Source organism: Penicillium antarcticum, assembly GCF_028974205.1.
Source record: "Penicillium antarcticum strain IBT 31339 chromosome Unknown utg000005l_segment0_segment0, whole genome shotgun sequence".
Lineage (NCBI taxonomy): Eukaryota > Fungi > Ascomycota > Eurotiomycetes > Eurotiales > Aspergillaceae > Penicillium > Penicillium antarcticum.
Window position 1 is genome coordinate 3,723,170 of NW_026695303.1, and position 25,370 is coordinate 3,748,539.

The window sequence follows — 25,370 nt, forward strand, 5'->3', positions numbered from 1 at the left end:
ATTCTCAGAACTAAAAATGACTGGCACCGAAGTTGCTCGTGCTCTTGAGGAAAGATTAAGACAGCCCCGAGTATGAAGGCCGAAAGCATGAAACCTATCAATTCACAAATTATAAATGAGGCTATTGGAGGAGCCAATCCTTCTGCGCTTGCATAATACTGCCGAAAGGTTTGGGCTAGTGGCGAACAGGCTAAGATGATCTATTTCATGTTTGGGCGAGTTAAAATCATTCACAGGCCCCCGTTTCAAATCTGATTACTGAGGAATACATTCAATCACCAGGACATGCCTGCAGAAGTGAGGAACTACTTCATGAATATTTATGACCAGTGTGAATAATTGAGCGCAGGTAGTTCCCGTGCTATCCAACAAGCAATGCATAAAATACGGTATTCGTCGATTGAAGCCAATTTCTCAAGTAAATCCATCGAAAACAATTATGAAAGCATCGCAAAGGATTCAAATATTATAAAATAAACAAGCAAACTTCATAATAGTCTTATCCGACCTACTGGCCAGGCACTATCTCCTTATGCTCAGTCTCAGTATCAACATACAATCCCTTCTCGGCTTGCACCACGCTGTCGCGTTGGCGAGCAGCTCCAACATCAGGATTCTCTGCTTTGAGCGCGGTGAAGTTTGCCTCAGCGGACCAGACCCAGGGTGACTTTGCAGCGAAGAGCAGGTCCATCTCCTCCAGTGTACGCTGGCTTGACTCTGGATAGAGAATCCAAACTGTTTATCGTGTCAGCGTCATGCACCCAAGGAGTGAGAAGACGTATGTAGAGGATGACATACCGATAGGGATGCTGATGAGATTGACCGCCCCGAATACATGCAATGTGTTCTCGCCAATGGCTCCAAAGATGTAGGGAAGTGCAAGAGTGAGTGACCTGGCGAACGTCAGAATTATGTTCAGGGGGACCAATATAACGCGATACATACCCGTTACCCAAGCTCCAGCCAACCACTCCCCATGCATTTCCTTTGGCTCGCACTTTGAGGGGGAAGATCTCTGCTGGGTAAAGCCATGGCACTGTGAGCCAGGTGGCGCCAAAGACGAACGTGTAGAGATAAACCATAAAAGTAGCCCCGATTCCCCACGGTCCCTGATTTTCCGGGTTGTCCAATCCACCCCGAGCCAGACCTCCTGCAAGAAACATGGCAAATGCCTGTCCTGCTGCTCCCCACCACAGTGTCCAGCGGCGACCGATCTTATCGAGGGTGAAGACACAAATCAGGGTGGCAAAGGCGTAAAAGATGTTGTTCAGTCCGGAGATCCAAAGGGTTTTCTGGGAATCAAAGCCTGCAATTTTGAAGATTGCTTTTCACACGTCAGGACCCATCCAAACAATAACAGAATTGTACAACTTACTTGGTGCATACATTGTCACGCCAGCAATGCCAGACCAACTTTGCAAGATCTGCAACCAGATTACCAGTTGAACCCGTCGTGCGATATGTAGGTCCTCCTTGCCGATACCGAAGAGCATGTGGAAGTAGCCAATCTTCTCCTCGGACTCGTTCTCAAGTGCGACGATCGCTTCAATCTCCCTCATCTCCAGCATAGCCGCACTTTCGTTCTCTAAACCGCGGATTCTCTTGAGCACATAGAGAGCTTCATCTCGACGGCCCACCATGCACAGCCAGCGTGGTGACTCAGGGAAAAACCAACATGCAGTCACGAGAACCAGGAGCATGACAATTTGGAATGCAATTGGGAATCGCCATTGGAAGTCAGATGTGCCATTGTCGATGAAGCTGAGACCAAATCCTAGCCAGTATGCGACAACGACGCCGACGATGTTTAATGTAAACTCCATAGCAATGAACTGACCCCGAGACTCGTAGTCTGCAAGCTCGGAGCCATAGACTGGAACAGTAGCGTTCAGAATACCTGTTCCGATACCATTGATCAAACGAGACACGATCATCCACGACGGATTCATAGCTGTGCACTGCAGGGCAGCACCGATGATCCCCCACACAGCACCAAAACCAAGAGACTTGATCCGACCGTACCGATCACTGACATAGCCACCCATGAAACATCCTACCAAGGTTCCCAGATAATATACTGAGACGATACCTCCTTGCAACAGTGTGTTGGTCACAGTGACAGAGCCGTTCTTCACGTATCCCAAGCCCATGCGGTCCACGTATGCCTGAGAGTCGTTGACTCCGCCCATCATACCCTGGTCATAACCTTCATCTTTGGTCAGTATTCGTGGGAGCATGACAGCCAAGGCCGGACAAACCAAAGAAGAAGATGGCAAGGCCTGCTAGACAGTTGACAGCTATCAACAGCGGCTTTTTCTGCAACTTGCTCGTGACCTTCCATGTCGCTCGCTCATCAGTTGTGAACAACATGATGCATCTGTAAACAATATGCTGGAAGGGAAAGTTCGTCAGACTGGGAGATTGCAATGGATTTGAGTGAAAATCAGCAGCGGGTCTAGTCCCATTACCCCAGATATATACCTCCAGGTATCATACCACGAACGTCACATAGGAAATGCCTCACCCCCATAAATTCCCCATACCCAGAGCGAAACCCCGCATCCGAAAACCGGAAAGGGAGAGAGAAAGGGGCCCCGGACTCGACTCGAGGACAAGCGACGCGGGACGGGGGTTGCGAGTCCACGGAAACCCCGAATTTGAACTCCACATGGGGCGTTGCGCTGTCTACAATGGGAGGAGTCTCTTCAATCTCTCATTAATTCAGAAACAAAAATCATATTGCATTTCCTAATAAAGTGTCTCTATTCCCCATTGAGTCGTCTATCCACTAAGTCACGATACTCACGCTGCTTGAAACACATGTCCGAAAATATCTCATACTTGGCCTGCAGGAGTCTTTGCTCGTTCACGTCGGTTGTGGGGTCCAATCGTCGGCCAGGCTTGCTCATTTGTCTGATGACACCCCATAGACTTTCCGATGTTTTGCCCGAATTCCCACTCGCCGCCATCGCTCCTAGCATAGCAGCGCCGTGGCACACAGCAGCCTGGACATACTCGGGAAGTACCACAGGCATATTGCAAGTGGAGGCAATCAGATGAACGAGAATGTCATTTTGGGTTTGGGAGCCGGACATGAAGATGGTCGACAGTTGATGGCCATGTTCATTCATTGTTTCTATAATCTGGCGTGTTTGGAGTGCGATGAACTCGAGGACGCCATAATAGTGCAAGGCCAGGTTCTGGATCGACTGGACACTTCTCAATCCGATGATGGCACCACTCATCTGGGAGTCTGCAATAGGGGAACGGTTGCCCCATAAGTCACCGTAAAAGAAGAAATGCTTGGCGAGCAAGGAGACATGGGGAACCTGCCTCTGCTCGGCTTCTTTGCGCAGACAATCGTTAAGAAAAAGGTAAACACCAACTCCCGCTGCCTTTGCTGCCTTTGTCGCGGCGGGGAACGCAGAATGGCTTTCGACAATGTGGCGAATGAGTTCTCCTGTTGCCGACTGACCCCCCTCCGCAAGATATGCACCAGGGAATAAAACATCCCGATACGGGCCCCAGACCCCCGACACGAAGATCTCATCGTATGACATGGCTAAATGGCAAGTTGACGTGCCTGCCACTACTGCAAGGCGACGCGCCACATGCTCTGCCTGGTCACCGGAGCATTCGAGGCCGAGGTCAACCTTCGCCCCAACTGTACCGATCCAGCCTGCGTAAGCATCTATGACTCCACTGCCGACGGCAACGGCTGTTGTGAGCCCAAGTTCTGCTGCTGCATTTTCCGTCAAGTGCCCCACGAAATGGCCGGCACTGAGGTAATGTCCGTTCTGTACCTTTGTTAGCTTGTTTCACCAGGACAGGAGTAGGCACGTTACCTGGCCTTTCACACCACCAAGCTGGATGAAGTCATCTGCAGCGAGGTCTTCCAGACCGATCGAAGACAGAAAGTCTATCTGCCAACCTTCTTGGGTGTTTTCGCCACCGGAGGGTAAATAACCTTGCTTGCATATGACACTGCAGTAGCTCCGCGTTTCTTGACCAGTCGCCAGGTGGGTAAGAGCGTCTGCAAGGTCATAGAATTTGCAATCTCGAAACATCTGGGGATCCATGTGATTCTTGAGCCACATAATCTTGGGCATTTCCATTTCCACCGACATACTCCCCCCAACGTACTGCAGCACAGAATGTCCAGTGGCATTAATTTTCTTGGTCTCATCCACCGCACGATGATCCAGCCAGAGAATTACGTTGCACTCGTTGTTGAAGTGTGGGCTGCTGACAGAGACTGGGTTGTTGGTTTCTCTGCTCATCACAGATAGGGAACAAGTAGCATCAAAAGCAAGTCCTCGGATCCTAGACGGTGACACCCCACTCTGCCGTACTGCTTGCTTGACTGCGATAGAAATACTGTCCCATATATTGGCGGTCGATTGTTCATAGAACTCTGGATACGGTTGCCAGGTTCTGATGTCCTGCGATGCAAGACCCACGATGTTCCCTTGGAAATCGATCACACAGGCACGTGCACTCCCAGTGCCAACATCAACTCCAATGTAGTGGTATGCTTGTTTATCTTCGGGCATATTGAAATGCAAGCTGTTCAGGAGGGCAATGTAGATGGTCAGCAGCAGAAGCAAGAGATCGAAGCTACATGAACTCAGAGCAGGCTTTTATGAGCCCTCAAGTCTGTACATATCGTCCTCATCCTCTCCCGGATTTTTATTTTCCTACCCTTCTGGAGAAGCCTTCAGTGGATGTCCCCGAGACGGATGCGGTCCACGAGACGAGGCTCACAGGCCTGCAACACAGCTTGCGCGACTATGGATTATACAGACACTAGATATATGTTGAGTGTCAGCAACAACATAAATAGACCCGTCAGGAATATCTGACTCTCAAAGTACAATTGTATCAACCCTTGAACATCTTCCAAAATGGTTCTCTCGAAGCCCGAGGACGCGCCTGTGCAAAATCTGTTTGACCTAACCGGAAAGGTTATCGCAATTACCGGTAAGACAAATTCCCCTTTTCGAATAAACAGACCGATTTCTGAACCTGATCAGGTGGCGCAGGCGGAATTGGTCTCTCTGTGGCCACCGCATATGCCGAGGCTGGCGCCAAGGTATGTATTGTGACAGAATTGTTTTTGCTCGACAAGAGGAGCGCGTACTCATGGATTGGTAGATTGCCATTCTTTACCGCACCGCTGCAACCGCACCCCAAACTGCACAACAGATTGCTTCGAAATATCAGACGCAATGTCGCGCATACCAGGCCGATGTGACTGTCCCGACCCAAATCTCAGCCGCCATCGACAGTGTCGTTAATGATTTTGGAAAGCTGGATGTTGTTGTTGCCAATGCGGGTATTTGCTCGGAGCACGCGGCCGAGCAGTACACGCCGGAAGAGTTTCAGGAGATCATGGCTGTCAACGTCAATGGCGCCTTCCACACTGCCCAGGCTGCCGCAAAGATATTCAAACGACAGGAGTTTGGCAACATTGTTTTCACTGCTTCCGTCAGCGCAACACTCGTGAACACGCCGCAAAGACAGGCTGCGGTAAGTCTCTGCTGACGTTCTTATCCAGAGACGAGAATACCCACGCTGACATGAGGGATCTTGGTACAGTACAATGCATCGAAGGCCGGAGTTTTGCAACTAGCCAAGTCCCTGGCGGTTGAATGGGTGGACTTTTGCCGCGTCAACTGTGTCTCGCCAGGCTATATCCAGACTCAGATCATGGAGTACGCCTCCAAGGAGGTGCTTGACAAGTGGCTGGAGCAAATTCCTGCTCGTCGCTTCGCTTCTCCATACGAGCTGAAGGGGGTAAGAGCTCATGAGCTAGCTCCCACACAAGCTTTGAGCTAATGTCCAACCCTGCAGGTATATCTCTTCTGCGCCTCGGACGCATCTAGTTACATGACAGGGTCAAACCTGGTGGTAGACGGAGGATTCACCCTGCCGTAAGGTATGAGCTGTATCTGAGGATTCTACAAATGAATGCAAAGTTAAATTTCATGTGAATTGTAAGAAAATCGAGTCATGCTCCTCTCTCTCCTTCTCGTTGCGTCGAGACGGATCAATGGATTAACCGCCCCGTGTCTGTTCTCCAATCACTTCCGGCTCTGCTAACGAAGTGGATCCGGGTGCAGTGCCAGACTTCCAAAAAATGGAAATGCATGAAATGTTTGGTGATGAGGAGGCCTTTATCGAGTAGTCGAGCCTCCATCGGCTACGATATTTTCGATGATATGAGCTCAAATTCCTCACCACCGGGGTTACCGTTGGTCAATGGCCAAAATGCCGTCAAGCGCAAAAGCACCATGTATACACTATCTCATCTTTTTCTGTCATGTATTTGCCTTATTTTCTCCATTTCGTTTTTATTATTCACGTAGTACCACGAGTTACCGGATGAAACGTGTTTGCGGCGGCCGTCAGCTCCAACTTTGTCTCGCCACTTGAGGTCATACTCCTTGCAGCTAACAACAACGTCAAAGCGTCCCGCACTGCAGGCTGTCGAGCTTGAATTGGTGGCATTCAATGATACCTTCCAGCCTGATGAGTATAGCGCCTACCCCTCCGCTGCCTCAGAGGAAAGCATGGGCAGCGTGATGGGACTGTCAGGTTAACCCTCCAAATATCTACCTGGTAGATGAGACAATGCTCATTGAAAAAGTCGGCGCCTTCACTGTACCTCTAGAATTTGTCGCGGGGTTGAGCAAGTCTTCAATGACGGGTGATTTCAGGTTCGTGGGCTCGGGGACGATTGCGGGGGTTGGTGGTCTTGTGAGTGAGGCCGGGGTGGATGTAGGTCGCTGCAGTCCGGGTACCAGATGGGAATGAGATCACTGACTGTTTAGATTGGGATTTTAGGAATCTCTGTACCCCTAGGTTTATTCGCTCTTTTGAAGAGTGCTATGTACAAGCAAAATGATATGGCCTAGTATAAAATATAGAGAGCGAACTAGTTCAAATACGATCCGTTCAGGCTCCATGGAGTTCTTGACTAATTGAACAGAAACGCGCACGTTGGAGTTATATCCAGGACGTAGATGTTTGTATTTATTACATTTATCAATCAATCAATCAATCAATCAAAGTTCTATTACCTGTTGGAGCCTATCTAGTATCGAATAGCTATGCAGGCGCTTTTTTCCAGTTGAAGGAAGAACTTTGTCCCGTACGCCTGATCACGCTCCAGTACAGAAAATTGGGCTGGTTCTCGAAACGAAAGAGAGCACCAGCCCTACATATAATTCAAAACCGTAAACCCAAGAACCCCAATACAAATGAAAAATTCAATGCCAGGACGCAATGAATACAAATGAATGCGTGGATGCACGGTCCACCTCATCTCACATCCCATAAAACACCTCTCGATCTCGATGACAGCCAATTCCTGCTGCAGCAAGATCAAACCCCGTTCTCCAACATCCTTACTTAAGTCTCAATTGCTGATTATCGTGCGTCAGGCCGAGCGTGGGCCTGAGCACAGTATATTTAGTACACCTGTACTCGGTGATTATAACCAAAAATGGCAAATCTGGCCAATAATACATTCAAGAACAAAGCTACTCCACTACGATCTCCTGTCTCCTAGAGGGATAATATGAGTGGAAATAGAAATTTCCGTTGTATATTTTTACCGGACGCTTTCCGCCGGAGAGATGCCTACTGCCCCATCTGGATAAGCGGAGCAATATTGCCCCCAGTAGTACAATATATACTCGAGAGCTCCTACTTTCTGAATCGCCTTTTCTTTTCTCCAGAGTCCTCTCCAGAGTCCGTTTTTCAATCTTTGTCCTAGTGCTTTTCTAACTTCCCAATGGCCTCCCCAATTGAAATCACAATCCAAAACCTTACCGGCCGATATGCCATTGTAAGTCAGGATCTTGTCAGCCCCGGTCATTGGAAATTGTCAAAACTTCTAACCCGTGAACTCTGCAACTATAGAACAGTGCTCTGTCCGATTCGATCGAGCCACTTCTTGAACTTGTCTGTCGACTCCCTATTGAAGACAAAGAAAAGACCATCAATTATTGACACACGCACTAGCAAGGGGTAAACTTTTTCGTCCGTAAGGCCATCTCCAAGGCATCTGCGAAAATGTCTGTTCGTCAGATCCCAGCTTTCTGCGGTGCCACCCAGCTTGTCATGGAGCAATCTACCGCTGGATTGAAGGCCGAAGAAAAATTGGTCTTTGATTGGTGCACGACCAAAGTGACAAAAGGTCCACTTGGCGAAGTTGAGCGTACAAAGATTCCCTGTGTGTCGAGTGCAAGATACTTCGTACATTCAACTAACACGCTTTCATCCTCTTAGAAAGCTCGCGAATAGGCAGCACATCAGAGATAGAATTTACCACTATCACGAAGCAAGAGCACGCGGCATTCCTGAAAGGCGAGGTATCTGCATGGCTCGAGGATTCGACTGGCAAGCATATTCACATGGTGGGCAAAAGTGTGAGCGACCAATGGACCGTGGAGGAAGTCTGGGGGTTCGAGCTCATCGACGAAAAACGTTATCACACGAAGAGATGGGTCGCGATCAATGGAGAAAAGGAGACCCAGGGGCGGTTTGTGTTTGATTATATTGGTACACTTTAGAGCCCAATAGCGGGTCAATGCCTGCACTATACCGTGCTACTGATGTCAACCTGTTAATCTGATAGGTGCTGTCGTAATGCTTCGGAATGAAGTGAAAGATTGATATACGAACATGGTGCCGCAGTATGTTAGCGTATCATATGTACATTCTGCAAATGGCAATTCACAATGGGGTGCATGTAGACATAATATGAACAAGAGATAACCAGCCATATCGACCTTTAAATCATACGAATAGATCCGTGGGGAAATTTGCCGCGGAGGAACACATCGCGCCTCTACAGAGTCCGGACATCCACAAAGAGTTCCAATTACAGCAATTTTGTAATGAATGTCACAAGATCAACCCTCATAACTTTCTCAAACGCTTTACATCACCCACTATGAATTATATCAGCCAGATATATCAGAGGAAGGGACACAAAGCGGGCACTCGTGTATGTTTCTGTTTTCATGACCAAGAATATGGGTTCCTTGTCACTTAACCGGAACATTTTCTTCTTACCATTCAGAAATTCAATACTAATAGTGTGTTTTGGAATGACCTTAATTCCGGCAATATTGTGTTACTCTGACCGCCTCCACCGAGACAGTCTATGCCCTGAATACGAATACGCGACAAATTAGTTACGAATAGGTATAGGAAGACGCAAGAAATTGATGAGGAAACAATTCAGAATACTCTACTATATTATTAAATTTATGTACAACTTGAGGGAACTCCTTCCTGTATATCAAACACTTCAGCCCCGAGGGAGCGGTTCAGACCTATTTGCGGCCTAGTTGATTGGCGACTTTTGCATCAAAAGTGAAGGCACCGCTTAACCATGCTTCGATGCTTTGATAATCCATTGCTTCAAATAAACCATGTCTTCCCACGGAGAATGTGTGGAAGAGTGCCGCTAATTAACCAAACAATTGAGGCATATATCACACCTCTTCCCCCGCATGCCCAGATTAATTTTAGCGTATGCGCTGAAGGGTTGATCTAAGGAAATGCACGCGGGCCCTTTTTGATTTGTCCCGCCCTTGAAGCCCCGTGCCACACGAAACTCAAATCGTGGCACACAAGTCAACTTAGCCACACCCAACTATGGAATGTGGAGTTATTCCATGGAAAATCAATCGCAGATTAGATGATGAACACAACCTACGATACATCTAGACTTTGATACGGGGATCTGAAACTCTCCGGCTCCTTCTCATCTTCGGTGGGATTGTGATGAGGCTTAGTTTAACAAGACCTTGCCATGGTCCCAATACAACTACAAGCTGTGGACAGACCTCGGCGTTGCAAAGCGAAAACATAACGCAACTCCGATAGCTAGCCGGAAGAACCGGGATTGCGTGGTGTTACAAAATTTCTGTGCTGTGCCTATATTGGGTTTTTTTTTTTTTTTTTTTGAGTCTTTGCTGGTATTGACAGCTGAGCCAGTGCAAGCCTCAGTGGATCAGAAGACGAGCCCCTGTGATACAATACAAGCGAAGAACACCAGAATGCGCAGGTTGATTAACGCGTGTAGAGAGAAAAGATACATCACGGTCAAAACACCCCGCCGCTATAGGCCTCAAAAAGAGTCGATGCGGGGCGTCGGTCCAGTTGAAGATCCACCGAGGGATCTTCCGTTTAACCCCACATTCTGGAGAAAGTTGCTCCGGATGGGCGACGCTTCCAATCTTTTTCTGCTTCGGTTTGAGAGACCTAGCGGGCTTTATCGGCATATATTAGGTAGCCAATAAAATCCCACTTTCTCATATTGACTGACGAGTGCCATAAGCACATCCTTTTTCGGAGAATAATGCGTTCAGTCCCTACTCGTGCATTGGAACTCCTTGCCATGTGTAGTCCGGCTGCTGTTAGATAAGTATCAGCGAGTCGTGGCAAATGATTAAATGATGATGGAAATGCTGGCAATTAGGATCTTCTTACCAATTGCCGGTTATGATGCCCACAGAAATTAGGGTAGTTGGTCAAAAGTGTTCGACCGTTGCAAAAAGAAGAGACCTTCACCTCGCTGTAAATCCAAAGAAAAGTGCACTGCACGCCAGAAACGATGCTTTCTGACAATACTGCGCAAATGAAGCACGGTCATGTCATATGACAGACAAATGGAGCTTGCAGAATACATACTCTGTGAGTCGATCGTTTGACAGTAAAACATAATTTCTGCGACTAATTTAAAACTGCGGAAATGCATATTCATCTATTTCACTTTATTGTCACCGAAGTCTTTTGGCAATTCAGGACCCCAGACCGATATTGGCCCTACTGGCTCTTTCCGAGTTGCGTTGTCCTCGTTGACAACATCTCCATCTGCATAGTGCTCAATCTTGAAACCACTCGAGTCGTACCAGTAATCAAATATCTGGCTTCCCAGAATATGACGACCCACACCCCATACGGATTTCCACCCCTTCTTTGCAAGATGTTTGTGGCCCATCAATTGCGTATCAAAATCGCTGACTTCAAACGAGCTGTGGTGGATATATGTTTTGCTGGTACCAGGTGGCGCGCGCTGTAAGAAGAAACTGTGGTGGTCGCTGTATGCCTTGCCCAAATCCAGATGCATGAACGTCATAACATCAATGTGCGGGAGTTGTGGGAGGCTTAGGATGTCCGAGTGCACGAAGTTGAAATTGGAGGTATAGAAGTCAAGTTCCTCTTCAAATTCCTTGCATACATATCCGAAATGGCCCAGCTTGTGTACCAGCGCAGGGCCATCATGGTATCGTTGGAAATAGCCTTTACGAGGCTTCTCCAGCGGGGTATTGAAAGGACCTTGCGAGTCGTGAGTGGCCGTTGGGATTGTTCCGCTCTCACGTTCTGTTTGGCCGTGGACGACATGGAAGAAGGTGTCGTTAGGTCTCGCGAATGTGATCATTTGACCACCTCCTGGAGCCTCTCCAATGTCCTTGATAACTGCTCCGGGGAGCTTGAGGGCTTTATCAAAGTTTTCTTGGTCTTTCGCCACAAACGCCGTGCCCATGAAGCGGGATCGTCGAGTCAGGCTCTGTGATGCCACATAAACATAGGGGTCTCTTCCATAGCCACGGTAATAGATTGAGTTTCCTTTTCGCTCGGCTTGAACAAAACCAAAATCCTTGGCGAATCGGTCGAACGCTTCCAGATCGCCGTGGTCGAAATAGACGTGAGAGATTCGGCTGAGTTGAACCTTTGAAGGATGGTTCTGGACGACTGGAATGGTCGTCGCAGGAAGTATCCAATCTTGCCATGATTGCGGAAGCCAGGTAAGAACGTCTATCATCCAAAGTGACATGGCACCGGTTCTCGTGTATTTGCAGAAGAGGAAAACGAGATATTGGGTAGATGGAGAAGAGCTGACGCGCAGTCGCGGTAGGGAAAAAGGCAAGCAAAAAGAGGCAGGCAGATGTAGAGAGTCTAAAGCTTAGAAAGAGATGGATTTCTAGTACTAATAGCATGATAATCCCGAGGTTGCTCTTTTTGCCGCTCGGGTAACCGCATATTTGCACATCGGGGATCCTCCGCGGAAGAACCTCGGCGGCGATCCACGGCGATACAAAGTTGAGCCCCCAGCCCGTAAGGTTAGTATGTACAGCATTCAATCAGCCCGGTATTATTTTTGTGCAAAAGAAAAGATTGCTTTAATTTCGCCGATATTTTGGCAATGGTTACCCTTGTCCCCTGAAAGCTACATGGGTCGAAGCCCTTCCATAAATAGGCTCTCATTCGAGCATGATGGGTAGTGAAGTCAGCCAACTACCAAGATGACCACTGAAGTTCTGATTGTCGGTGGAGGGCCATCAGGCCTCACCTTGGGCCTATTTCTTGCCAACTACAGAATCAAGGTATGGCTTTTGGCCTTCAGATATTCCGCATTGCAAATATGATCTAACTTCTTTGCATCAAGTCCATCGTTCTTGAAAAAGAGCAGGACATTGTCACAGATCCCAGAGGAGTGGTATTGACTGGGGATGCACTGCGAAGTCTTTGGAGACTGGGCATCGGGGAGCATGTTGCCTCAATTGGTCACGGTAAATGGAAACTTACGAACTACATGACATGTACTGTCGACTAAACACTGAAAACAGAGCTTCACGCCCTCAATTTTCATCAGACCAATTTCCAAAATCCGCCCTTCATGGTAATCGATCTCGACAACGATATGATGGAGCACGCGCTTCCAAGTACCATCTTACAAAGCCAGCCTCGCCTCGGTTAGTGGTCCCGGGGATTCATGCACATTTTTGGTTGAAAGTGGACTGACCGGTATGATAGAACAGGCATTGCGGGGCATGGTCCAGTCTTCTGACTACTGCACTTTCCAATCCTCATGCGAAGTTGTTGGCCGAGATGAAGATGAGAATGGAGTCACAGTTCGCTATAAAGCTGCCGACGGGAACGACTGTGAAGTAAGAACCCAATGGCTTGTTGGTGCCGACGGAAAAAGGGGCGTCGTACGCAAGCATTTTTTGGAGCCCACCGCGGGTGTGAAACAAGAGACTGGCATCTTCGACTACGAAAGCACATGGATCGCAGCCAATCTACACATCAATCCACCAACGGAGATGACACACCCAGATTTTGCCCTGTGGGACCTTGGCTACGACTCTCAAGCTGTTTACGATTTATTCTGGCCGCGAGAATGGCATTTCTGTCGACCACCGGGAACGCCAACCGCTTGTGGTCGTTTCGGGCCTCAGGCTGACCACCTCTGGAGGCATGAATTTGCCGTTCCCGAATGGAAAGACCATATGGACGCAGTAAAGACCTTCTGGAAGCAGCTTACTCCGATGATTACTCGACCTATCACATTCCCTGACGGGAAAACTAGGCCAGTCACCTTCCCGGTTGATTGCATCGAGATCCTTCGCTGTCGTCCGTTCCACTTCTCTCATAAGGTCGTCAACAAGTGGTTTTCTGGACGCACTGCTCTTATCGGAGACGCAGCGCATGTCTTCCCACCCTTTGGAGGTCAGGGCGTGGCTACGGGAGTTCAAGACGCCGAGGCCTTGGCCTGGAGATTAGCATCCATAATCCGAATCGAGCAATCACGCCAAATTTCGCCCTCTTCCAGACATACCCTCCTCCAATCCTGGTCATTAGAACGACGAATAGGTATCGACAATGCGGCTCGACTAACTCTACAAAATGGCGAGCTGTGCAATAAGGAAGGCACCTGGCTGGGAACTTTCCAGATTGCTATCGCCAATTTCGCATTGAACTTCCTGAGGCCACTTGGCATCAAGCTACCCCAAATGACTGCAGATGCTTTCGGCTACTCAAGCTGTCAAGAGGGAACTTTCCTATCTGCAGCTGGCGGTGGGAGGAGACTAGGCCAAATATATGTCCAAACCTACCTTCCTGGTAGTGGACCTGTCACTATTGAGCTTTCTGACAAGGCGCTTCGTCGCGTTCCAACCATTTTGACTTTATTGGTAATCAACTCATCTAACCAAAAGGAAGATACGGACCTTGAGAGCATCTTGAGCCAGTACCAGATCAACTCAGATCTCTTGTCTGTTAAGTCGATCGTCCACTTTAATTTTGGGAAGCCGGATCCCCAGCACTGCACATATGAAAAGGCTGTGTCTTTTCCTGCACCCTTGGATCTTCTCCAAGGATACCCCGTTCGACTCAGATACGATCTTCACCAATTTCAGCGGCGGCTGAATGACCATGTGGCAAGATACTTCGTTTTGCGACCTGATGGTATTATCTATGGAAAGGCTAGATCTTTGTCTGGCTTGGAAGACTGTTTCAAGAATCTCGAGAGCAACTTCTGCTAAATGCTCCGCTCTCCAGTGCGCGGGTCAAATCGAAAACCTTATAAATTAGTACTCAAACCTGTACCTGTCTTTCCGCAACACGAGCACAAGCATACATCAAGTTCTTCGGAATTTTTCTACATGATATTGTGTAAACCACCCTAGTTTAGGTAAACGTAATCCATGTTCTGCCTGGTCCTTTCTTCGCCATCCTCTTTATTACTTGAAGAAAGGTACTGAGAATTCCCGTTACAATACTCTCATTTTGGACTGCGAAGTATACTGGAATTTGCTGCGCATGTCCTCCCCATCTTCAAGCCGTGGAACCATTATTTCTTCCATTTGACACATCAACTAAGCGGAAGTAATATTTCTCTCTTATTGAGATTGTCCCTGCTCCAATATATTGAATGTTGCCTCGTCCCTCTTACTTCCCTCGCAAATTTGTCATCTTCATTGCAACTCAAATAACAGGTAAGCGACTCTTGATTTGTGAGTGTCACCAAAACACACTAAACAAGCCATGGCGACAACGTGTACCAGAGCTTTGCTTTGATTAATTTCCAAGCAAGAGTTCTACATGAAGTGGTCAATTCCATAATCAGTAACACAAATGGATTCAATTGAAATCGCACGCCTCAGGTTTTACGTCTGATTGTTTGCATCAAATAATAGAAAGTAGTGGGGCTCTCACATCATTGAGTCTTGACCATCCTCAAACAAGATATCATTTCTCAGGATCCCAATCCCACAGATTTCAATTTCAACCACATCTCCATTCTTCAGGAACTGTCGTGGGGTTTGAAAGGCACCGACTCCGGAGGGCGTTCCAGTCATCACAGCTGTATATGCAGGAATGGTCGTGCCTAGTGCCTTGTTAAATCACACCACAGCAAATTGTACGCTTCAAGTAACAACATACTCTGACTCATCCAGCTGAGGACTCTTGCGGGGTTGAAAATCATGTCTTCTTCAATAACAGTATTCTGCTTGACCTCCCCGTTGATCCGAGTAATTAAACGAGCACTCTTCATATTTTCAAAGCTTGCCGGGCTCACTAGCACCGGGCCAATAGGGGCAAACTTATCGAAGGCCTTCGCATAAAAGAACTGCCCGCCAGACTGCTCGGGAAGTTGGAAAAATCGACATGAGATATCATTTCCAATTGTATATCCAAGGATGCAGGATGAGGCTGTCTCGGGGCTAACATCGCGAACCTCGCGGGAAGTGACAAAGACCAATTCACCCTAAACGGTTAGCGCACTATCCAGTCCATTGAGGGTTTGATTCAGCGGTACATACCTCCCAGTCTGGAAGATGCGAGGCACAAAAGCGACTCATCGGAATGGAAGACCCTGGGCTTGCCAATGCTGCACTGGGCTTCGTCCATACTGGAGGATTGGCCGGAACGTTGAGCTGCCTGGAGTTAATATATGCTCTACTAGAGGCGAGAGTCTCACCTTAGCCTCTTTCGCATGGCTTCCATAATTCAGCCCCACGCAGTAAATCGGAAGATTGATGTCTGGGAGAGGAGGCAATAGCTACCCCAGGGCAATGGTCAGCAGTGCTCATTTTATGGAAATTCAATTTCATGAACCTTTGCGACAGTTGCGTTCTTTCCGTTCTCATCCTTCGTCAAGTCATCGAATGAAGCGAATGCTTTGACTGAGGTGCCACGCGCTGTTTCCAGCGACTCCACATTCGAGAAGAATCTGTTGCCAGCTTCATCTTCAAAGGCGATCAAGTTTTTGATCACAACCATATTGCTCGGTTATGTCTTCTTTGTGCGACTACAAACGTAGAATAAATGGGTCGGTGACAGAAAGCTCACAGGGACAGTCGACCTCTTTTCAATTGACCCCGGAGCAAAACTTAGAAAAATGTGGCCGAAACCAATGTACTATCAGACCAAGGATAGTTGTTCCGAAAAACTACGAAATGTGATCCAGGATCATTTTAGGTTAGCGCCGGAGTATCTATCCAATATGACTGAAAACATTGGCGGATCCTCCGAATCATGTCACGTCATGATAGAGCCACGCCGCAAGCCTTAATCATTACATCCTAGTCATTCGGGCTTATGTGCACGGTATCTCTCGAAACACGCTAAACTCAATCTAGTCAGGATAGGTCAGACCTTGACATTTCGCATGGGACTAAAAAAACAATTTGGTCCCGCTATGGGAATCCCATAAGGTTGAGCTATTTTTAGCGTATTTTTAAGTAGCTATAGCAGCCTAAAAGTAGTTTATATTGATATAGCTAATTTATTAAGCGGTTAAAAATAGACTATATTTGATCTTATATTAACTATATAGAAGATATATGTAGGCAAAAAGGAAAAACACAGCAGGGAAGCCCTTTCAAAAAAATCAAAAATGACAAAACCAAACAAGCCAGAAGGTCCTCGAGCAAATGATCACTTCTCGATACTTCGGTCTCCAGCTCAGGCAGCTAACAAGAAAGACCCAACTTCTACGGTGAAAGTAATGGAGTTTTCGAGTTAGGCAGATTTTATTCAATGTATGGACAAATGCGTTTTCACATGATAGACAGAACAGACAGGATCAATATGAGACAAAAGAAGTAATAAAGGAAACATCAACAAAAGACTGGCAGAAGGAAAATAAACGAGGGTAGCAAGTGCGCAAAAGAGATCTATGTACATACTTGCTGTTTGTAACAGCAGGCACAAGTCACTAAAACAACTGTTGCAGGGATACATTTTGCCCACAAAGATCCGCAATTTGGTCAACCAGGGCTGAAATTCCCGAGGCAATTTTGTGTGCATCTTGCTCGTTGAAGACATCCGTGTCATACATGACAGTGAGCTTGTTTCGGTTGTTGAGTGCTTTGGCGACCTCCACAACCAGGGCGTACGGCTGGTACATGCGAACCTTTGACTTGGCCATGACCAGCCACCGATCGGCTTCGGATTCCTCGTTTGCAGCAGGTTCAAATGGCTGGTAGAGAAAAAGGCAACGATTGCTTGCGGTGGTCCGCGACAGCCCAGCAGCGTTGAAGATTTCATGCAGGCCAACATCACCATGCTCGGTAATTCCCCAGAAGATATCCTGGACGCTCTCCAAGTAATCACTGAGGGCGCTCTGAGGATCAATCTGTGCACGGACTGGGAGGAAGTTGGCCAGGGTGCCATTGATGGTCTGGGGGTCGACATCGACCATGTCCACGTTGCGACCACTGAGAAGATAATCAAAGCTGATATCGTTCTGGCCACTTGCGCGGCAAAGCCAGAGCTGGTAGGCGGCCTGAAAGAGAATTGGGACGGTGACTCCCTGTGCGCGAGCCACAGATTCGAAGTTTCGGGGGATGATCTCCCGAATGGCAGCGGTGATTTTGGGGCTCTGTGCCTGGGGCCAGGTGTAATGCTTGTCTTTCATTGTCTCGGCCCAGAAGCGCAGCGATTCCTCCTTATCCGACTGGAAGATGAAACTGGCAAAGTCCTTGAACTCGCCGTGGTTGGGGATTGGCTTGCCGCGACGAATAGCGGCAAAGTGATCATCAAATGTGCGAAGTAAGGTCCCATCGTAGGCAGCATGGTTCATCTTGATAGCCACATCCCAGGTGTTGTCAGAGTGCAAAAGAATGGCATATTTGACAAATGGCTTTCCGAATTGGAAGCGCTCATTCCAGAAGTTCTCGATGATCTCCGACTGCTGCTCCTCGCTGTCGCAGTGGATGATGGGCACCTCCAAATCCGCGTGCTTCATGACAACACCCACCCACTCGGCCTCTGAGGTGCGAAGCCAGGTGGTGCGCAGAATGTCGTTGACTTCCGTCAGACGACTGGTGTTGTGGATCCAGTCTTGATAATTGGCGACCTCGGGCATTTTTCGAACGGCCATGAGCACCCACATCTGGTCGGAGCGGTTACCTTCCTCAAGGAACTGGGCTTGGCCCGGAGGAGATGGATACACTTGAAGTTATTAGCCCCGATCATGATTGTATGAAATCCGAAAACACAGGCGGATACTTACCATATTCAACATTATCACCGATCGACATTCCATGCTCACAAATGGCATCAAGCACACTGGCTGGGGCTTTGAAGCTCGGTTTCAATACTTGAGCACCTCTTGTGTCAAGACGCATCATTGGGGTCAGATTTTCCAGGACCGGGTTCTTCAGGATATCCTTGACACTCAGGACATATCCAGCACTGCGAGCAACACTAGCAAGGCTAATAGCTGCAATGGAGTCACCACCCAGGGATAGGAAGTCGGCCTTCTTTCCAATGCCAGCGGATGGGATACCAAGAATCTTAGACCACATGTCTTGTAGCTTGGACTCTTCCTCAGTCTCCACGGGAACAACCTCATGCTGAGATCCGTCACCCTCGAAGGAGTACTGGCTGATGGTGAGTGTGTCCAACTGCTCAACCCACTTGGTGAGAAGCTTCCGATCGGTCTTGCGAGAGGGCATTTTGGGGAAGTCCCCGACCGGGAAAATATATTTGGGAATCATGTAGTGAGCCAGGGTGTTGAGACCCGCTCGCAGGTCCTTAGCATCAGCCTGATGGTCATCAGCATCTTGGATTTCACAGGAACCAGCGGCAAAGATGCAGAAGGCAACGAGTTGCTTCTTGCCGTTGTGGTTGACTGCCAGGACGGCTGCTCCTTGAACCAGTCCGGTCTTCAGAATCGCTTGTTCGATTTCCGTCAACTCGATGCGATGGCCGTGGATCTTGACTTGGTTGTCCTTTCTGCCCAAGCACTCCAGCTCGCGACCAGGGAGCCATCTTGCCAGGTCACCGGTTCGGTACATGCGGTCGGTGCCTAACGTGTTCTCCAAAAACACAGCCTTGGTAAGGTCCTCGCGGTTGACATACCCGTCGGTAACCTGGGGCCCAGCCACACAAAGCTCACCAACCGAGCCATAAGGAACCATGGTAGTACCATCTGGGTGCAGGATGAATGCCATGACTGTTGGGAATGGCGCACCGATGTTGCTAGGACGGCCGTTAGGGTCAGCTTCTTTGGTTGTGATCACCATGGAAGTCTCCGTAGGGCCGTAGACGTTGAGTATGCGATGGCCCGGACTCCAGCGGGCGATGACATCCGATGTAAGCGGCTCTCCGCCAACTATCAATGTTTCGAAAGATGGAACCTCGCTGGGATCAAGCAGCTTTGCGACGGTGGGAGTCAGGATGGCCTGTTTGGCTGACATTGTGTTGATGACTCCTGGCAGGTCCGACTGCATCTTATCGGGGGGCGCCATGCACAGAGTTCCACCGGTGCTGAGCGTGTTGAAAATATCCTGCACGGAGGCATCGAAAACATAGTTGGCAAATTGGACCGTTCTCCACTCGCCAGAATGTCTGCTTTCAGCAACTGCCATGCTGACGACGGCCGCCGCTGCAGCACGATGAGGCACCTGTACACCCTTTGGCATGCCTGTGCTGCCGGAGGTGTAGATGATATAGGCGGTGTTGTCCGGAACGGTGCGAACAGCAGGAGAGGAGGCAGGGAATTGATCGATCTCTGGCGCATCGATCCGAGCGATGTTCAGACTTGGGATCACCGAGAATACATCGGCGAACTCGGCTTCGGTCAGGATTGTTCGTGCCTTCACATCGTCAATGATGAATGAGTTGCGGTCCACCGGATTGTCTGGACTCAGAGGTACATATGCGGCGCCAGCTTTCATGACACCCAGGATCGCGACAATGGTATCGATTGACTTCTCCAGCATCAGAGGGATAGACTCTCCTTCCCGCACTCCCTTTTTGATCAAGTAATGAGCAACACGATTGGCACGGGCGTTCAATTCTGCATATGATAACTGGGTAGTTCCATCCCAGTCGATGGCGTGGGTGTCGGGGAAATCTCGGACGTGATCCTCAAAGCTCGCATGTAGAAGCGAAGGACGGGGCACATGGAGAGTCTTCCTGTTTGAGATTTCATTGTACAGATATTCAGTCTCTGCCTCCCCGATGATATCCAGAGTTGAGATAAGTTGCGTTGGGCTATGCATGAATACCCGAAGCACCTTTTCGTATGACTCAAGGAGGAAGTCGACACGGCGAGGCTCCATCTTTGATGAAAGCTTCATAACAAGTGCCTCTCCGTCATTTTCAACATCTAAATTGGTAAATTCAGAATCCCAGGTGGAGCGATCCCCATATCGCTTGAAGATTTGGTTGACTTGATCCCCGTCATTGTCCTTCACCAGAATGTTCACCATTGAATCAAAACCACTCGCTCCCAGGTTTCCGGCAGCAAGGGCATTGCGCATTCCATGCTGGGAGTGCTTCAAAATTTTGAACAGATTGGCCTGTACAATTTGGGCTAGCTGAATGACCGTTGACTCGGGTGCCACATTCACCTTTTGGGGCACAGTGGTAAGGGTAGGGCCGTCAAGACGATCAACATCAAGCACGGGAACGTCGCGACCGGAGAGAGTGGTCGCAAATATCACATCAGCATGACGAGTGTGTTTTGAGAGAACGATGGCCCATGCTCCATACAGGACAGCACCTAGTGAGAGCCCATGAAGTTGAAGCGTCCGGCGAAGAGGACCCTCGGGAAGCTTGCGCTGGGCAACGGTCGTCTGGTCCACGGGTACAGTGTTGATAACGCTCGGCTCCGTGTTGGTGAGATACGTCCTCCAGAAGCGATTATGCTCGACTGCGGATGTAGAGACATTATGCTTCACGAAGTGTTTGAACTGCGGTCGTGGGCGGAGTTGAAGACCTAGGTAGACATCTGCGACATCCTGGTACACAAAGCGGTGCGACCAGTAATCAAACAGGGAGTGGTGCATAGTGACAACAAGAACATGTCCAGAGACGAGAGCCACTCGGAATAAGGGACCAGAAAGGGAGAATGGGTCTTGCTTGTCTTGCGCAAGATATTCACTAAGATCTGCCGTAGACTCCACCCAAGGTAGGGTGATGTCTTTTCGGACAACCTGAAGCAGGCTGCGGCCTTGTGCCTTAAACGAAGTGCGGAGAATGTCGCTGGATTCAAGAACGGTGTTGAAGCTCTCTCGCAGCTTGCTGATATTTAGACGACCAACATCCCAGGTTCTCTGATAGGAATACATTCCTTGGTCCTCGCCCAGACTTGCGAGCAGGCTCTCCTGCAGAGGGGTGGCTGGATAGGCATCACTGATGTTAGGATCAGCATGGAGTTCCTGTTGCGCTTCTGAGTCGCGAACGAGGGCAAATGGCCGCAGGTCATCGCTGCCATCTTCCACAACTGTCACGAAAGATACTGTCTCCTTTAAGGTGGCATTCCCGAGTATATCCCCAAGGTCAATAGCAATGCCGCGTTTCCGCAACTCGGAAGTGACCTTGATGCCTTCAATAGAAGTTCCTCCCAGCGAGAGGAAAGCGGTGTCACGGTTGATAGACTGCTGGGGAAGACCAAGCACATCTGCCCAAACACTAGCGATCAATTGTTCGGTTGGCTCGGTAATAGCCTCGAAAGCAGCATCTGAAGTTGCCGCTTCAACCAGCCCTTCCCATCCTTTGGCAAGTGCTTCGCGCTCAATGGCGCGAACATCTACTTTTCCATTTCCATTGGCCGGAAGCTTGGGCATCTGCATCCACAGGGAAGGCACCATGTAAGCCGGCAGCTTCTGCTTGCTGTGGGCTCGCATCGAGGAAACCATTTCGCTCCACTGGGTTCCCGAAGCTGGGACGATAGCTGCCACCAATACAAGTCGCTCTCGCATCTCAATGGCAACGGTCGCACAGCTTTGGACAGCTTCGTGTTGGGATAAAACCCGATTCACCTCCGCCGGATTGGTTTTTTGTCCGTTGAGCTTGACTTGAAAGTCCATCCGGCCCAGGATCTCAATAGAGGTATCGGCATGGATCCTAGCGACATCACCGGTCCGGTACATCCGGCCCATGCCGAAGGGGTTTTCTGTGAACACCGCCGCGGTAGCCTTCTTAGAACCGGTGCTCGAGGTCAAGTAGCCGAGGGCTAACTGCGGTCCTGCCAGACACAGCTCACCGGCGACGCCCATAGGTGTCAGCTCAGTAGTGCCGGGTTTCAGGACATACGCCTGGGTGGTGTCGGTGGGGCGTCCGACGATGCCGGGATTGCTGCTGCGCGAGAGGCGCTTTCCAAAGTTGAGTTGGGCACATTCACTCAGACCGAAGGTGTTCCGCAGATCGACGTGATCTGCCCATGCGGTGACGAGCTCGCGGGAAATACTCTCGCCTACCAGGGTGACCTGTTTTAAGTCGGGTACATCAGTGGGCTCCATGAGAGATAGTGCGGACGGCGTGATCCCCAGAGCATCTACCTCCATGGTTCGAATGGTTTCAGCCAGCTGCGTCGTCAGCCTTTGCTTGCCAGCTAAGAGGAGAGTGCCTCCATGTGTCAAAGTCGAGAGCATTGTCCGCTGTGCGGCGGAGAAGGTGGGGTTGTAGAAAAGCAACCAGCGCTGTTTGCCATTCAAGGTATGATATGCCATTCCATTCGCAGCAGCTCCATGAGTGACAACTGCACCCTTTGGCGTGCCAGTCGAACCGGAAGTGAACACCACGTAGCATGGGTCTTTACTGCCGATCATGGTATCCAGGTTTGCAGACGTTTCTTCCATGTCTGTGGTGAGCATGTAGTCCTCGATAGCGAGAGCGTTGGGATACGGCGATATGTGGCGACGGCTCGTCAGGACCATGGTCGCGGAGCAAGTTTCGATAATTCGAGTGTTCCTTTCAATGGGTCCCTCTGGATCAAGCACCGTGTATGCTCCGCCAGACTTCAGAATTGCCAGTAAAGTGATGATGAGGTCGGGAGAGCGGTCGAAACAGACCGGGACAACCTTGCCCGTCAGTGAAGGCAGCGCGTGCGCCAGCCTATTCGCGCGAGCGTTGAGCTCCGCATAGCTAAGTGGGGCGTCATTCTCAAACTGCACGGCCGCGGCACCAGGGGTCTGCATGACCTGTTCCTCAAACAGACGGGTGATGGTGGAAATTTGGTGCTGGCGAGCCAACACCTTGGCCGTGTGCACCTGAGCCAGCTTTTCTTCCCGCGAGCCAAGTTCGATATCCTCCAAGCGAGCATGAGGAAGGTAAAACTTGTTGAGTGCACTGTACAGGGCATGGGAGAAATGTTCCAGAAGCAGCTGAGCATCTGCAGTCGCGGTGAGGGGTGAATGGCATAGTGTCAAAGTGATAACACCGGTGCCATTGATAAACATTGCCAGAGGGAACGGCGCCAATTGACCAGCCAGGGTCGGTCCATTTGGATCAGGGGAGTATCTTAGAACAGACTCGAGGGGCTTCGCGAGTTCTTGGGATAAAGCGTTGTATCCCAGGTAGGCATGCGGGGATGCCGTCTGATGGAAGGTGGTGAGGCGGTTGGACAGGCCAACAAAAGTCTCCTCGCTGGACACCGACAATCGGACAGGATAGGTGTGGTCGAGGTATCCCACACAGGATGCGGCATCTGGGAAGCTCGCATCCCGCTCCACGGCCGCGAAGAGAACATCACTGGCACCGGAGTGGCAGTGCAGGACATAGGCCCAGAGGGTTTCAAAGACGAGTTTGCGGGGCAGCCCCGAAGCATGCTCAATCTGAGATAGCCCCGGGTGGGAATTGTCATCGAGATGAAGGCGAAGGGCTTGGCGGTCATGAGCCTGGCTCACGTCCGAGAGCCCAGTCTCCCATGGAAGAGCAACGGGTGGCACGGCGCCACTAAGCTGAGCCTTCCAAAAGGCAATGCTGCTGGCCGTGTCCTTTGTTTCCTTAAGGAAACGCTGGTACGCCGCCAGCGGTGTATGCTCCGGCAGGGGTAGACCGCAATAGAGCAGGACAAAGTTGCGCTTGATAATCTCAAGCGAGGTACCGTCGACAGCTGCCCGCCGGGCACGGAGTGTCAATCGATAGCTGCCGCTGTTTGGGTCACGGCAGACGACTAACTGTGCCAGATCATCTTCCGCTGGGACGTCCGCCAGCGACGAATTGGATGAAGAGACATTGCTTCCCATAGGCTTAGTGTCCCACTGAATTTCTGGGGTGCGATATACAACCCGCTGATACGTCTGGCCCGATCGGGGATCTGAACGGAAGACCGTACGGAGGCCACAGTCTATGCTGAGTTAGGAATTTGGGGGATCTAGACTCGAGTCAAGAACTCACGATGGGAGCAGAGCTGTGTCCAGCTGGCCTGGATTCGATTCACATCGGGCGCGGACTGGCGAGGCAAGATCAGGCTGATCTTGCACCAGGGCATCTCGTCCGATTCAAGGATTTGGCATTGTGCCGGAGTCGCCGACCATTCTACCTCCAGGTCACTACCCTGGAGCAGGCTCTCAAGGTCACCCAAGTGCTGGTCGTACAGAACTTCAGCATGGCTGAAAGGATCAGCGGACATGATGTCCATGGAGTTTAGCTGGATGAGGCTCATGATGACGACGTGGACAGTAATTCTTATTTTGGTATGAAGAAGAAATAGTCAAGAAGGGATTTCTCAAGTGATGAATGCTTTTGCTGATCTCTGTTTCGAGTGCTGATGTATTGAAGACTGGGCGCCGCCATGGCCGTTCTTTATAGGCGTTCTTCATCAAGGTTGAAGCCATCCTGAAGATCGCCTGTTCCCGCAGCCAGGAAGGTCTCCGTGCCATGCGTTGCGCCATTTCCCCTCTCCTCTCACAGCCATTCAACTTCAGCGTTCCAAGCTCACGTCGTGACTCTAAGGTTCCGGGCCCGGGATGGACAGACTGACATGTTCAAGCTGGCATGCATGGCCCGGAAACCGTCTCTTACGCCATGTCGCGCATTTACAGTACGCGGAACGGGGCTAACAATCAGCATTGTAGCATCCAATCTACTTGCCGTCCGTGTCATGGGCCCCACAATGGGGTCCCGGACGCGCGCTTCGACGTCTCGGGGAATTTCATCTAAGAATTGGGTCTGTGCAGACAGACGATGAGATCCCCGGATTGATGATGCCAAGAGTCAATGGAGCAGTGGGAGGGAAAGAGGGGAGAAGAGAGTGATAGAGTGAGAAAGGAGGTGCCGGGGCGGAAACAATGTGGGGCCAGCTGACCCCGGAAACCCTAAAT

The 25,370-nt window shown here is 49.7% G+C and overlaps 8 protein-coding genes across 8 annotated transcripts; 3 read left to right on the top strand and 5 right to left on the bottom strand.

The window, feature by feature from the left end:
* Positions 1-508: 508 nt before the first annotated feature.
* On the bottom strand, positions 509-2,237 carry N7508_006076 (sugar porter family MFS transporter; the record flags this gene model as incomplete). Its single annotated transcript, XM_058464142.1, has 4 exons — positions 509-735; positions 799-893; positions 946-1,306; positions 1,376-2,237. The coding sequence occupies 4 exons, from the start codon at positions 2,235-2,237 to the stop codon at positions 509-511; spliced, it is 1,545 nt and encodes a 514-aa protein (XP_058320620.1).
* Positions 2,238-2,762: 525 nt separating this feature from the next.
* Positions 2,763-4,553, bottom strand: N7508_006077 (FGGY-family carbohydrate kinase; the record flags this gene model as incomplete). Its single annotated transcript, XM_058464143.1, has 2 exons — positions 2,763-3,797; positions 3,846-4,553. The coding sequence occupies 2 exons, from the start codon at positions 4,551-4,553 to the stop codon at positions 2,763-2,765; spliced, it is 1,743 nt and encodes a 580-aa protein (XP_058320621.1).
* Positions 4,554-4,904: 351 nt separating this feature from the next.
* On the top strand, positions 4,905-5,937 carry N7508_006078 (oxidoreductase; the record flags this gene model as incomplete). The annotated part of the gene is made up of 5 exons (XM_058464144.1): positions 4,905-4,980; positions 5,034-5,092; positions 5,155-5,529; positions 5,599-5,796; positions 5,854-5,937. The coding sequence occupies 5 exons, from the start codon at positions 4,905-4,907 to the stop codon at positions 5,935-5,937; spliced, it is 792 nt and encodes a 263-aa protein (XP_058320622.1).
* A 1,861-nt stretch (positions 5,938-7,798) lies between these two features.
* Positions 7,799-8,579, top strand: N7508_006079 (uncharacterized protein; the record flags this gene model as incomplete). Its single annotated transcript, XM_058464145.1, has 4 exons — positions 7,799-7,852; positions 7,927-7,968; positions 8,029-8,224; positions 8,296-8,579. The coding sequence occupies 4 exons, from the start codon at positions 7,799-7,801 to the stop codon at positions 8,577-8,579; spliced, it is 576 nt and encodes a 191-aa protein (XP_058320623.1).
* A 2,204-nt stretch (positions 8,580-10,783) lies between these two features.
* Positions 10,784-11,857, bottom strand: N7508_006080 (2,4,5-trihydroxytoluene oxygenase; the record flags this gene model as incomplete). The annotated part of the gene is made up of 1 exon (XM_058464146.1): positions 10,784-11,857. One exon carries the CDS (start codon positions 11,855-11,857, stop codon positions 10,784-10,786), a length of 1,074 nt encoding a protein of 357 aa, XP_058320624.1.
* Positions 11,858-12,326: 469 nt separating this feature from the next.
* On the top strand, positions 12,327-14,348 carry N7508_006081 (putative monooxygenase; the record flags this gene model as incomplete). The annotated part of the gene is made up of 4 exons (XM_058464147.1): positions 12,327-12,407; positions 12,470-12,593; positions 12,651-12,776; positions 12,838-14,348. 4 exons carry the CDS (start codon positions 12,327-12,329, stop codon positions 14,346-14,348), a joined length of 1,842 nt encoding a protein of 613 aa, XP_058320625.1.
* Positions 14,349-15,017: 669 nt separating this feature from the next.
* Positions 15,018-16,089, bottom strand: N7508_006082 (fumarylacetoacetate hydrolase family protein; the record flags this gene model as incomplete). The annotated part of the gene is made up of 5 exons (XM_058464148.1): positions 15,018-15,193; positions 15,250-15,574; positions 15,630-15,743; positions 15,788-15,868; positions 15,925-16,089. The coding sequence occupies 5 exons, from the start codon at positions 16,087-16,089 to the stop codon at positions 15,018-15,020; spliced, it is 861 nt and encodes a 286-aa protein (XP_058320626.1).
* A 937-nt stretch (positions 16,090-17,026) lies between these two features.
* Positions 17,027-24,712, bottom strand: sidE (nonribosomal peptide synthase SidE; the record flags this gene model as incomplete). The annotated part of the gene is made up of 3 exons (XM_058464149.1): positions 17,027-18,264; positions 18,326-24,394; positions 24,445-24,712. 3 exons carry the CDS (start codon positions 24,710-24,712, stop codon positions 17,027-17,029), a joined length of 7,575 nt encoding a protein of 2,524 aa, XP_058320627.1.
* Between the last annotated feature and the right edge of the window lie 658 nt (positions 24,713-25,370).